Genomic DNA, 13,139 nt, shown 5'->3' on the forward strand with positions numbered 1-13,139 from the left:
TGTAGTGCTGATGTTAATTTCGTTTATTTTTTATCATTTTATTTTTACATATAAGAAAAATCGAATGAGTTTTCGAACCTGTGATATAACAATACAACGTTAATATTGTGGTTTCTTTTGAGTACAGACCCCTGAGAATATTAATATGAGTGCAGATTTGTACCATTTCTGGGTATCATTATCTCCGTTCCAATGCACGTATAATCATAATGGCTAGTTTTAAATGCTACAGATGTAAATACAGCGTAAAGAAATGACGAAACCTACGTTTTATTTATAACTTACATTCATTGTGCAAACTTAAACATAATTATGAGCCGGAGTCCGACAAGGTTGTCGTACACATCAATCTGTAGAAGCTTATTGTGACCTTCACGATCTGTAATGAAACGTTTACACAGATTACCTTCAAAATTTGCGAACTGTATCGCTGTTTACGCGTAGACGTCTGATATGAGCGAAGACGCAGGTGTTTTGCCGCTCGATAGACCAATTAAACCAACACTATTGGTTAACATGAATACCTACGAAAATTATAATATGGTGAGCTTATTTGATTTAATATAAGTATTTAAATGTTTATTCACTTCATAACTTTATACTGACCTGGATAAAAGTAACAACAGTCACTTCATTAAAAGGGCCAGCGTTATAAACAAGTTTCCTGTTGACCGTGGAGGACATGATGTAGACAAGTCGACGAATTTCAGGACTCTTATCCACCCAGTCAGAGTCATACACCGCCGCGCTTATATTCTCGCTCTGATGAAATTTTTTAATTTATGAATAAAGTAACAAAAAATATAACAGGGTGGCCTTGTAAGTAAACGTTTGAAATTGATAAATACTGTAGACTAGTTCCATGTTCAATAGGTTATGCGGTAGATAATATTATGCAAAATACAACATAATCTAAGTGCAGTCTATCAAAAACACACTTTATTCTGTTACTTATTATGTTCCATATCACTTTATAAAACAAGTAAAATAATAAAAAATAACAAAACCAATCTTATACAGTTAAACCAGGATAAGTGGGACTTAAAGAGAGATAGGTTATTGATGTTGTAGGGAAGACAGAGGTTCCCCCTACAGTATTTAGGTCGGGTCGTGATCAGGGGGGGGTCAGTGCCTTAATGGCTGAACTTTTAATAGAAGGTAGTGCCATCTCTTTATATTACTCTTATTACCAAAAAAGATGTAAGATGGCGTTATGAACAAGACCATAGAACAATAACAAGACACATAGATAAGTAGTATTTGAATGTCAACATTGTCATGATCTATGGCTATTATGAAGAAATTGCGTGTCAGTGTCAGTTCAGTTGTCTTACAATGTCTCGCAAATAACAATTTTGTAATAAAAGCCTATACTCTCGGTATATCGCTATTTATAAATGTTATATACCTACCTACAAATAAAAATAAACATGGTGTGTCAAGAAAAAGCATCTTTATCCGCAAAAAGTGTTTTTATGAAATTCTTGTGACCTGACAGATTCCATATGGATCCAGGTTCCATGTGGTTCCACGGGAACCGAGCTGAAATGGCGGCACTGGCAAAGAGCGATCGACATCTTCATATCCGCTGAAGATTAAAATACTATGTGTACCAAACTGATAAATGTCGTCAAAGATTTGCCTCGCGAGGATAAATGATGCACTATTGGACGAAATGACTTTATCACCACAAGTGACAAGATTTGCTTCTCTTGGGAAACATAAACTAGCAAAACATGAATTGGTTTTCATGGTGAAAGGAATAAAAAAGGAATACACACACCTACTCGCATATTATTTTACAAGTGACATGAACAAAACTGAACTGAAACATTGTTATATGCGAGGTAATAAAGAAATATATCATTATTTGTTTTTTATTTATTGTTGCATGTAGGTAGGTACATAAATAGATTGAACTTACATTTAGCTAATAAATGTAATCACTGTTGTGTGGTGTAACTACGTTAAGGCAAATATTATGTCTTATATCTTTATAGATTGGAGTTAATAGCCGGATCCCCACCAGACGATCCAACGCGATCCGATCGCGCGATCCAAGGAATCTTACATACTAAACTTCTTGGATCGGGCGATCGGATCGCATTGGATCGTTTGGTGGAGATCCGGCTATTAACTTGTGATAACAATATCTATATATACAGGGTGTCCCAACAGGGCACCCTGTATGTATGAACAATGAGGCTGAGAAATATAAAGAGATGGCGCTGTTCATCAGTATGACGTATAGAGTATGACAAAAAACTCCTTGAGATGGCACTCTTTGCACAATTGTTTATTTTTTCTCTATGGTCGTGATGGAGATTGAGTGAAAGACGCCTGTTACAAGTCTATACAATCACTGCTTTATTTCTATCTTTAACGGTATTTAAATATGTGCATTACGTGCATCAGCATCATTATTACTATCTAATGTTATTACTAACTAATCTAGTGTACGATTGTACGTGATAAACCGTACAGATGTATGTGTTCAAGTTAGGTACTGATAGATAGATATTTGCTTTGCCCCACTAACAGAAGTAACTACGTTCAGCAGCTTGGGAGAAGCCAACTGACTTCTGGATATCGTTACCTTATTGCGGAAATTGAAGGTTTTTACGAGCAGTTTCCCACTATGAGAGGCCTGTAATCCAGCTTACTGATTGCAGAACTAAACCATTAGCATAAGCTCTGGCTGGAGACGGAATAACTACGGAAGAAGAACAACACCACGACGCTCTCACACCATGCCTTCGGTGTTGTGCCAGTATGAGTAACGACCTATCAGATGAAGATTTTCTCAGAAAATAATAACCAGTGCTGACATGGGTCAGGTCAAGTGGTCCCGGTTGTGCAGCTCTAGCACGGTTTAGCATGGCACGATGCATCTCCGATAAAAAACCAAGTGGCTTTTCAGGGGAAACGCACTATCATAATAATGTCTCTCGGAAGATCACGAATGATATCAATGATTCGATCCAGTGGATCGATCATATTTCTTACCTGATAACGAACTTGATGTCCGTGCCAATAGTAATAAAAAGCTTCAATCATAAGTGCTAAAACCAGCACTTGGGACGCAATTTTCGATGATTTTTGGAGCTAAAAACAAAAGAACAACGTTTACTTCATTAATGACAATCCTTTAACAATCATAGAACAACTCGGTATCAAAATGTATGTATGTTACTCTAGATTTGCAATGTCCGCGTTCGTCTTGATGAAACTTATTGTTTGAAAATATTTTGATTTTAAAAATAATATAAATTTTGTTGAAAATCGCGTTTAAATATTCTTTTAAAGGTAGTTTTCAGTAAATTTATAACGTAATGCTGCAATATAAACATCATTTTTGGATCCGTCCGTACATATACCTAAAATGGGCAAGACGAGCATGACAAGACATGACAACATTTTTGCGTCGCGCTCGCTCACATCAGGCGGCCTCGAGAGCGAACGCCACGGAAACCTTTTGTCACGCCTTGACGTACACGTCTTACACCCAATGCTATGCATGCTGAGAGTGACATACGGACGGACCACAAAATGATTCTATAAGGCTTCCGTTTGATCCGTAGGTAAGCAATTTTATAGTTTAAGAAATATTAATTACAAGAATTTGTAGACATATAAGTAAGATAGATAATTAATACACAGTAAATAAGTCTAGGAAATAATTAGTTTTTGTTACAAAATTATTAATTTCGATATAAAAAAAACAACTTACGTTTGCCAAACTAAACAGTATGAAGCTCATGTTTATTGAAGCAATCAGCAAGTACATAAACAGAACAGGCGACATAACACTGTTTAATTTTTTTTGAGTACTGGAAAAAAATCTTGTTTATTAAATAACCGTTTTGTTAATTATATAGATTAAAACTATTCCATTAAAAAATATTTTTTTTTATTATAGACAAGACTCATAGCAGTTAAGTTAAACTGCCATCCGGCCTAATCAGTCCATGTATGGAAAATATATTACGTAACTCGCTTATTATGTAAAAACACTTTTTCAGTTGTGTGATTATGTCTAAGAAATATAATTAGCATTGGTTTCAAATTACTAGATACAGACTTTATCAAATAATGTATAACTTAGAGAAATTTAAGAAATATAACTTTTAGAAATTTTTTCAATAGGCTAATATTAGTCGTTATGTGGTGGCGAGCTGATTTTCCGCATTTAGCCTCCAAGGTGGGCCATTATGCGTGAAATACCTATGGGGTGACTAGCTATTAAGCCACCCAAGCTCACGCCAGAAAGCCAGTAGACGACCTAGGTTGCTCATGACTTCCCGGAGGGACCCCGGAGAACGGAGGATTTTTGATCGTAGTGTCTCCACGCCTTTGCAATGTAACAAGACATGGGAAGCTGTTTCATCTTCCTCCATGCAACTTCTGCAAAGAGGAGTGGTGGAGATTTTCATGCGATATAGGTGTTTATTTAACCGGCAGTGGCCTGTTATGGTACTTATCACGACACGTAAGTTTGCTCTGTCCAAGCATAATAATTTGCGTGTTAGTTTAGTATTAATTAGTGGTACAAAAGCTTTTGTTTGTTTGCACTCGGCACTGTTACTCCAGAGATTGGTGTGGCATTCTGTCGTTCGGGAACGCAACCAAGAGCGAATTTGGTTGAAAGGGATCGGTACTATCGGCTCTGGGCCTATTGGTGCAGTCGTTATGTGGTATCCGGTTACAGTTACATCTCTAATTTTATTTAAAACAATAAAAATATAGTGACCTACAAAAGTATGTCGGCGTAGCGTTTGTAACAGGTAATTAAATTGCGATACTGCTCCTCTTCACTATCCGTGTCCAGCGCCCGTCGAAACATCTCGCTTAATACTTCTATCTGTCCAGCCATGGCTATCATAGTCGATACACACAGGACATCGAAGAGATTTAAATATGTGACCGTGAAAAATGAGTATAGAAACTGCACAACTATGTATGGGTAAACATTCCACCTTCCTGTAGCAGGTTCCGTAGGCCAGAGCAAATAAAAAGTAATGTAGGTCGGATCTATTTCGTGCAATGTTTCAATTTGATAAATGACCATCAATAAATTTTCCCCGTAATTGAAAACCCATGTCGCGTAGCTTGCGATAAGCCAACCCCATGTGACACGGTTTCCGTACTTGGTAAATTTATCCACAATGGGCTTCAAATGTTCATCTTCTAGTTGTTGAAGCTCCATTTCTGACAGCCAATTGAAAGTTTCCATCCACGTTGGCAAATTATAAAAGTAAAGTGCCATCTTAATTAGTCCCAGATGGAAAAATCCTGTTTGAAACAAGTTCAAGAAAAAATGGACGATTCGAGGGGAAAAAAGCATGTACAAAATCTGGCTCATGAAAGTAATGAATAGGCAAAATGGTACGATGTAATGAACTTTCTTCAGCTTCCATAGCCCAATAATCTTTAAAAATACAATGGCTAGTCCCAGAGAAGGGTATTTAGGATCTGTAAAATAAGCGGCCACAGAAGCCACAAATGCTTTCATTGTCTGTATTTTTATTTTTTACCACTACCAACCGACTCAGACTGTGTCTTTAACTGTGAACGTCATAAAACACAATTTTTAGAAAGACAATAATTTATGTACCATTTTTATTTATCATCAATCGTTAATAAAGTACTTTTTAATCATTTTAATAGCTTAATAATGCTACTTACTAAATTAAAAATAAATAGGTACTTGTGTTAATATTAATTGCCATCCTCTTCCATTTTTTCTTGGACGATCGATACGTGGATATTATAATAAAGGTATACTACCCAATTATTTAACTGATCTAGTACAAATAACTTTGCAATCGCAGCCATAGCGAGAGGATCTACCCAATGAGGAGTATTATGTCGAACTATGTCTTGCTTAACTCTCAACTATGTACTATTTGGGGAATTATGAGACCGATATTCCCACACTTTCCCCACAAGATTTAAAAAATAAATTAAAGTTCATTTAATGAGGCGTATTGTATTTATTACCTATCTGAAGTAGTGTTGCCAATTACGCTTGATAGTAAGATCGATACTTTCGATACTATTGATAGTATCCACGCTGATAATCAACAAAATATCTATTCTTTTTAAAATATCACCAACCTGCTACCGTTTAATGAGGAGGCTATTTCAGCTTCCATCACCAAGTACACTAAAGGTAATAACTATACTTCTATATTCTTATTTGTAATAAACTATTTTAAATAAAATTATGTAGGTATATGCAAACATTTTATGCATTTAGATCATCATCATCATCATCACTCCCAAGGAGCACTCAGTCCTCAGCCTACCTCATCCAGCCATTAATTGGCTGCCTAAGTATCGTAGGTGCAGCAGGCAGGGGGAGACCCATGCTAATATTACGACCAGACCACTGCCACTTCAGTTTATACATTTCAACAGCTATGTCAGTAACCTTAATTCACATTTATGCATTTATACATTTAGGTATTTATTATTATATTGTTGCAGGTGTTACTCAATAGAGTGCCTTTTACTGTTGGCATCACCAAACCCATATTTAAAGTGCTGACTGACTTTTTCAAATCACAACGGCCAAGCGATAATGCTCATATGCTCATGTTTGATGAGATGTCATTAAAAAAAATCTCAATTATAATATAAAAGAAGATTTAATTGATGGCTATCAAGACCATGGAAGACAAGTGTAGTATGTGTGTAAACGTATAGATATACAATATACATGATTATGCTATGCTTCGTACGAGTATGTAACCATTTTATGACGCAATTATACTCGAGCTTCAAACCAATTCGGACGTTTCACCTAATCCCGCCACCGAACCTTAGATGGCGACCCTGGCCGCCGCGCCGCGCGCTCGTGTGCACGAATTAAGATCATTATGGGTTCCTCTAAATATAATCGTCGCGCTGTGATTACTTCAACGAGTCTTAGAAGTGCTAAAAAGTCTAAAATAAACTGGGAAAATGGGGAAACCGCAATCTAAACAGGAGGAAGTCATTATTGCTCAGACTGGAGGAACAAATACAGCATCAGCCTCGCAAGATCACCCCAGCTACACTACCAATCAATTATTGGGAGTACTTATAGGATTTATTGCCTTACTGAGCCTCCTCGCATTTTATAAGTACTACAAGAAAGCGCATAAGAAATGGATTCGTCGGGAAATAACTATGAATGATCTTCGCCGTTCCTGCCTTCGCCCTGTGGTGAGCTCTCTCCCACACCTCGGTGACCCAGCTGCCATGACCGCAAAAGGATAAAATCCACAGTGATAGTGCGTTTTACGTGGTTTTCAGTGGTGATTCTTTGGTAGTGTGTGCGACGTAAATTGGTATGTACAACCATATAATATATCCGTAAAAAAATAATGTTTAGTGGACACTAGTTAAATATTAAGAGTAATTAAATCTATTAATCAGTGTATCGTAAAGTTTAATTAATAATTATAATAATGGCAAAGCCATTTAAAAATAAAAGCAATGATATTAAGTTTTGGTAAAAGAAAATTAATGCGTATAAATACGTAAAATTTTTTTTTTAATAAGTTGATAACAATTTAATTTTCCCACTTGTATTAACCCTTTACTTCATACGAAGCCATAAATGGCTCTTGGAATTTAATATTTTATTCTACCCCAACCAAAAAATATATTTAAAAAATGATATCGCTATACTTTTAGTCACTTCTTTGTTTATATAAACATATTTTTTTTGTCCATGGTATGTGTCATCTGCGAATATAATTGCACCTTATCCCAGGTGCAATGATTTCTTTCTGTGAATGTGATTTTTCTGAAACTTTGAAATTCTGCAAAAAATATAAAAAGTACGTTGTTGGTAGTAAAAAAAATGTTTTCCTTTTGTGCATACCTTATATTTTCTGGAACTTGTCAATTAATTAATTATAATTAGTTTTATATATCTTATTTTCTCAATTATCTGAGAAAGCCATTTCTGGCTTCCTATGCGTTGAGGCTATAATATTTATGCCAGAAATGGCTTCCTATGCACTCGTACATACTAACTAGATTTTTAACCTGTCTTTTCAGAACAAATACTTCGCTTATTTATACCTAAAAAATACAATACCTGATGTAGACTCCTTACATAATTTCACTAATGACTTATTTTACAAATTTTAAAATTTACTAATTAACTAAATTTACTTCTATTATTTAAATATATATATGTTCTGATTTAATAATAATTTGTCACTGATAAATTGCTGATCCAAAAAAAGAGCTGTAATAAAGCAATTCAGGAATTGTGATAGTATTTATTTGCCTCCTGCAGTAGTCCAGCTACCATATCCCAGGATAGATGGCAAGGGAGACTCCTCAATGATATCAAATCCTAGCAGAACAGACAATCTTACAGGTAGACACGAATCTCCTGGACCATCCCAAAAAAACGTTAAACTCCCAAGTAGCAAAAATATGTGCAATAAAGGTAACGGCCACGTTCCTGTTTTGCTAATATGTGCTGTAAAAGTCCCGTAATTAGTCGAATAATGGTCACGGCAGCGCTGTCTCGACGCGAAAAGGGCACAAATTATACAGCAATTCAGTGCTATGAAAGTCGAGTGATTGTAACCAAGAAGCTTATATAGTAGGTTAAAAGTCGAGTAAAAGTAAACTGTACCCAATTTAGGGTAGTCATAGCAATTTTGTTGCAGCTTCTACACTAAGGGTGCAGTAACAGCGATGTGGTGCTCATTAATCGACTAATAAGTAGAATAATAGCTGTCGAGTTGCTACAACTCTTCATTTTTGTGGGATAAATGCAACAAAATTACTTTTTCCCCACTATTTAGCTGAATTTTAGTCACACTGTTGCAGAAAAATATATGGAAGAAAATCTGTGGATTATTGTGACTGATCTATCGTAATGACTGATTACAAAAGCATAAAGGTAAGTAAGTCTCCATTAATAACTAAATGAGTTATTACTAGTGCAATTTCTATTGTTGCATTTTACACATTCGTATACGAAAAATCTTAGGCGCATTTAACTTTATCGATAAAGTAATAGGAATTCTTTAACATATGTTTAAGGGCTACGTTAAATCTTTCTTAAAAAATAGTAAATATGGTCAAAATTAATTAAATAAATTATAAAAATAAAATAATAGCCATGTTTGTTCGTATATCGCTATTACAGCACTATTAATCGATTTTTGATGCAATAATAGTTACAATGTTGCACTAATAGCAAAACAAGCAGCCATCATTAAATAAATTTAGGGTTCCTCAATGCAAAATCCTTAGCTTGACTAACCCGAGTTGGGGTGAATGTCATTTGATGTATTTTATTAAATGTAATTAATTAACGATTGGTTCATATTTGCTTCATTTCATACTTAATGATAAATTAGCAACTATATAATTATAAAAAAAAACTTCATTTTCTTCACACGATGAAAAATTTATTACATTGATTTTCAGAATAGAATATAGCAAACATTTAAAAGTGATTGATTGATTGCAAAGCAAGCAAGTATACAACTTGAATAAAGCAGAAAAGATACTAATCACGCTTTTTTTCCAGAATGGTTTTCAAGATTGTGCAGACAATTGAGAAGGGAGGATATGTTTTATGGACCGAGACACCAGGCCCACGATTTCTTCAGTTGTTTTCTGTGGAACAACGGAACCACTTGACGTTTCGGCCATCGCACTTGACGAATTTTGAGACAAATACTTTGTTTGAACCTTAGTTTGAATTTTTCCGTATCTTTGTTTTAATTTTCTTTTTTAATTTCCATGACTTGTAATCCATTTTATCACGTAATAAAAAAATGAATGTGCAATGGAATTATTTATTTGCTTGTCACATTAAAATACTATAAACTGTATAAACGTAACCAAAATGCTGTTACTGAATTATTTATCGAATTAATGTGCCATAAGAGCATTTCAAATAGTATGTGAGCTATTACAGTTATTTGAAAGCTTTTATTCGAAATGTCGATTAATGAAGCTATAAGAGTTACAATGATGCAGTATAGTAAAATAAAATCTTTTATTCAGCTAATTAGATCCAAATAATACAATGATGAGTAATAGTTCTATAATAGCAACCTGAACAATCAATAAGCGAATTAATAACTCTTAAAGCTCTCTTTCAGCACTAATGTGTGCGTTAAATAAAATAAAGCAGCTTTTATAGAAATGTCGAATAAACGGGCTATATAGGTCGAATATAGGTCGAGTAGATGTGTATTCGACATTGTTACAGCGCAAATTAGATAAAAATGCTTATTAATAGCTGTACCACTTTTATGGCACAATCTAGTAAAATTTCAGCCATTAATCAATACTTATTCGATTTTAAGTGCTATAAATGGGCCCTTATTCGACCATTTTGCTTGTTGGGCTGTACCTGTAGAGATGAGGACCTGCTTTAGCTGTGTTTGAATTTGATAGAAACAAACAGAATTAACCATTTTTCAATCCAATTATGTAAAGTTTATAGTTTTGGTATGTCTAATCAGAAAATTAATTATATGAAATATTTACACAAAAACTGATATCTGTCTATGTAGTGCATGGGAAGCCATAAATGGCATATATATACCAAGTACCAGTGCATACGAAGCCATTTCTGGCTCCAAATTTTTTTTCTAAAATAAAGTAGCTAAATTTTTTTTTTACTTAAAAATGTTGTTATTATCCCTTATTAAACGATATTCAAGTAAAAAATATTTTTTATCTCAATCCCTTCGTAATTCATGCAGTAGAGGGTTAAGTAATACAACGAATATAATCCTAATTATCGCTTAAATGTAACATGTACTTATCTAAATAATTATCACCATACTCAACCCATTCTCCACTCAAAACGGAACAATGTCGAACGACTCCAACACCCCCCCGCCCGAATTCACCAAGTGTGACATCTCCATGCCTGATGAAGTCAACCAATATACCAATATGGGCTATGACGGAGATCTTGTTGCCAGTCTTCCAGGAGGACCTTCTTATAGTGAAGTGGTGGCTAAGCCCAAAAAGACAAAACCTGCCAAAGAGGATCCTCTGATCAACTTTCGTCGAGGCTGGATTCAATTGAAGCTGAAATGTGTAGAGCCTCAGACCTCCCTAAACGTCATCAAGACCATGAGAGCAGAGGTTATGACCGTGCTCATCCAATCAAAGATGCTGGCAGAAGAGGTTTCAGACAAGTTAGAATTACACTGGGACCTTCTTGGTCCGGATCAGATTACTCTCTTCATGAATCTCTTTCTCACTCCGAAAAACGACTTAAACCTGATCTTAAATGGAGGAGCTCAGTTTTACTTGGAGGGGATGATTGCCTCAACACAAACGCATACTCAAATACAAATCAAAGAAGCTGCTGAAGTTATGGCTATTGTTACCGCAGACATGAGCTTGACTACCCAATCCCTAGAAGCGGTTCGCAGCTCCTTATCCAAGTCGGAAGATATATGGAAAGGCCAATCATCGATTATATCTAAATATAACAGTCAGCTGGAGGGGCAGCTCAAAACCCTCGTGACCAACTTGGAAGAATATAAGCTCCGGACCAACTCAGACGCACCACCAGCCAGCGACCAACCATCTAATGCGATTCACGGAGTGACAGCATAGCATAATCATGTATATTGTATTGTAATAACTTAAAGTTAGGATGAGATATACATAATGAAAAATAAAGAAAATAATAATAATAATAACCACCGAACCTTAGACAAGGAAGGTCTCCGATAGTGGCATCCTATTGGGTATCAGGAAAAATATTAAACAGCCCATTGCACACTACTTCTACAAACCCACTGGGGTTTGTAACAGCAGATCGGTTTGCTGTGCTTTTGAAAGAGGTGATGATATTTCTTAAAATGTACTATGTATACTCTATTCTAGATAAGACGATGCTTGTCACTGCTTATGAAATCCAACTTTTATTAATTATGGTGAAAGCATTGCTGCAAATATATTTAAAAATATTATTGTAATTTTTGTTTGTTATTAATTTCAGGTCTTACAGCAATGCTTTGAAGCAGGCATTAATATATATGGCACAGTCTGTGATATGGATGGTGTTAACAGACGAGCTCTATCCATCTTGGGTGCAACTGCAAATGAACCTAGCATCACAGTTGAAAATAGAGAGGTTGTGACTCTTTTTGACGCACCACATCTACTGAAATGTTTTAGAAATTTATTCCTGAAAAATGATATTGAGTGCAAAACTAATATATCCTCAGAGGACCAGATAGGAAAAGGTATAAGTCATACATATATACGTAATATGCTCACAACTTTACTGTAATCCCCAAAGGAGTAGTCAGGATGAGAGCCGAGACCTTATTCATTACGGTCATAACGATTATTTTCCCACAAACAATAAATTTCAAACAACATTTATTATTACAGGTGTTGCCAAGTGGTCACATATAAAACAGTATTATGAAGTGGACAACTATAACCCAAACTTCGTGTTTGCTCCTAGCTTGACGAAGGATCATCTGAATCCAAATTGTAAACAGAAAATGCGCGTCAAGCTAGCCGCACAAGTGTTGATCAACATTGTAAGTGTAGGAATGTTCGCCAAAATTTCTAACGGTATGTTATATTTCTTTATTATTATTATTTTGTGTCCATGCAACCTGCAGGCGGCCTGAGGAAGCTTTAAAAAGTATCAGTAGAGTCTTACATTGTATATTCAGATATTCACACAACTTATTTTAATTATATATGTATGTATATGTGCATATGCAGAATATGGGAGCTGGGACCACACTCCAATAGCAATAAGACTAATATCGTTGGATAGGTCTTGTCAATAGGAATAACTTTTGCTTTGACAGCTTTGTTGTCACAGTTGTCCGTTCAGAGATATATGACTTATTAGTTCCGATACTCGTCAGTTCATCTTACTGCTATTGGAGGATGGACCACCCTCCAATAGCAATAAGACTAATATCGTTGGATAGGTCTTGTCAATAGGAATAACTTTTGCTTTGACAGCTTTGTTGTCACAGTTGTCCGTTCAGAGATATATGACTTATGAGTTCCGATACTCGTCAGTTCACCTTACTGCTATTGGAGGATAGACCACCCTCCAATAGCAGTAAGACTAATGTCGTTGGATAGGTCTTGTCAATAGGAATAACTTT

The 13,139-nt window shown here is 35.4% G+C and overlaps 2 protein-coding genes and 1 long non-coding RNA gene across 6 annotated transcripts; 2 read left to right on the forward strand and 1 right to left on the reverse strand.

Moving 5' to 3' along the window:
* Nucleotides 1-2: 2 nt before the first annotated feature.
* LOC119691741 (odorant receptor Or2-like) lies at nucleotides 3-7,475 on the reverse strand. 3 transcript variants are annotated; one of them, XM_038109873.2, is made up of 5 exons: nucleotides 4,755-7,465; nucleotides 3,731-3,830; nucleotides 3,007-3,105; nucleotides 607-762; nucleotides 3-379 (listed from the first exon to the last, which is right to left on the reverse strand). In XM_038109873.2, exons 1-5 carry the CDS (start codon nucleotides 5,510-5,512, stop codon nucleotides 311-313), a joined length of 1,182 nt encoding a protein of 393 aa, XP_037965801.2. In that variant the 5' UTR covers nucleotides 5,513-7,465; the 3' UTR covers nucleotides 3-310. The 3 variants fall into 3 exon arrangements, with proteins under 3 accessions (XP_037965801.2, XP_048484360.1, XP_048484361.1); XM_048628403.1 differs by lacking the exon at nucleotides 3-379 and adding an exon at nucleotides 386-524 and having other exon boundaries at nucleotides 4,755-7,475; XM_048628404.1 differs by lacking the exon at nucleotides 3-379 and adding an exon at nucleotides 386-524 and having other exon boundaries at nucleotides 4,751-4,868.
* A 948-nt stretch (nucleotides 7,476-8,423) lies between these two features.
* On the forward strand, nucleotides 8,424-9,812 carry LOC125490137. Its single transcript, XR_007267487.1, has 2 exons — nucleotides 8,424-8,914; nucleotides 9,551-9,812. It is a non-coding gene; the product is annotated as an uncharacterized LOC125490137 (long non-coding RNA).
* A 1,980-nt stretch (nucleotides 9,813-11,792) lies between these two features.
* Nucleotides 11,793-12,680, forward strand: LOC119691684. Of its 2 annotated transcripts, XR_007267486.1 has the most exons (3): nucleotides 11,793-11,840; nucleotides 11,999-12,245; nucleotides 12,397-12,679. XR_007267486.1 is itself a non-coding variant. In XM_048628406.1 (2 exons), exons 1-2 carry the CDS (start codon nucleotides 12,053-12,055, stop codon nucleotides 12,642-12,644), a joined length of 441 nt encoding a protein of 146 aa, XP_048484363.1. In that variant the 5' UTR covers nucleotides 11,990-12,052; the 3' UTR covers nucleotides 12,645-12,680. The 2 variants fall into 2 exon arrangements, 1 of the variants encoding a protein (XP_048484363.1); XM_048628406.1 differs by lacking the exon at nucleotides 11,793-11,840 and having other exon boundaries at nucleotides 11,990-12,245; nucleotides 12,397-12,680.
* The last annotated feature ends 459 nt before the right edge of the window (nucleotides 12,681-13,139 follow it).

This window comes from Plutella xylostella, chromosome 20 (genome assembly GCF_932276165.1).
Source record: "Plutella xylostella chromosome 20, ilPluXylo3.1, whole genome shotgun sequence".
In the NCBI taxonomy this organism is placed as follows: domain Eukaryota; kingdom Metazoa; phylum Arthropoda; class Insecta; order Lepidoptera; family Plutellidae; genus Plutella; species Plutella xylostella.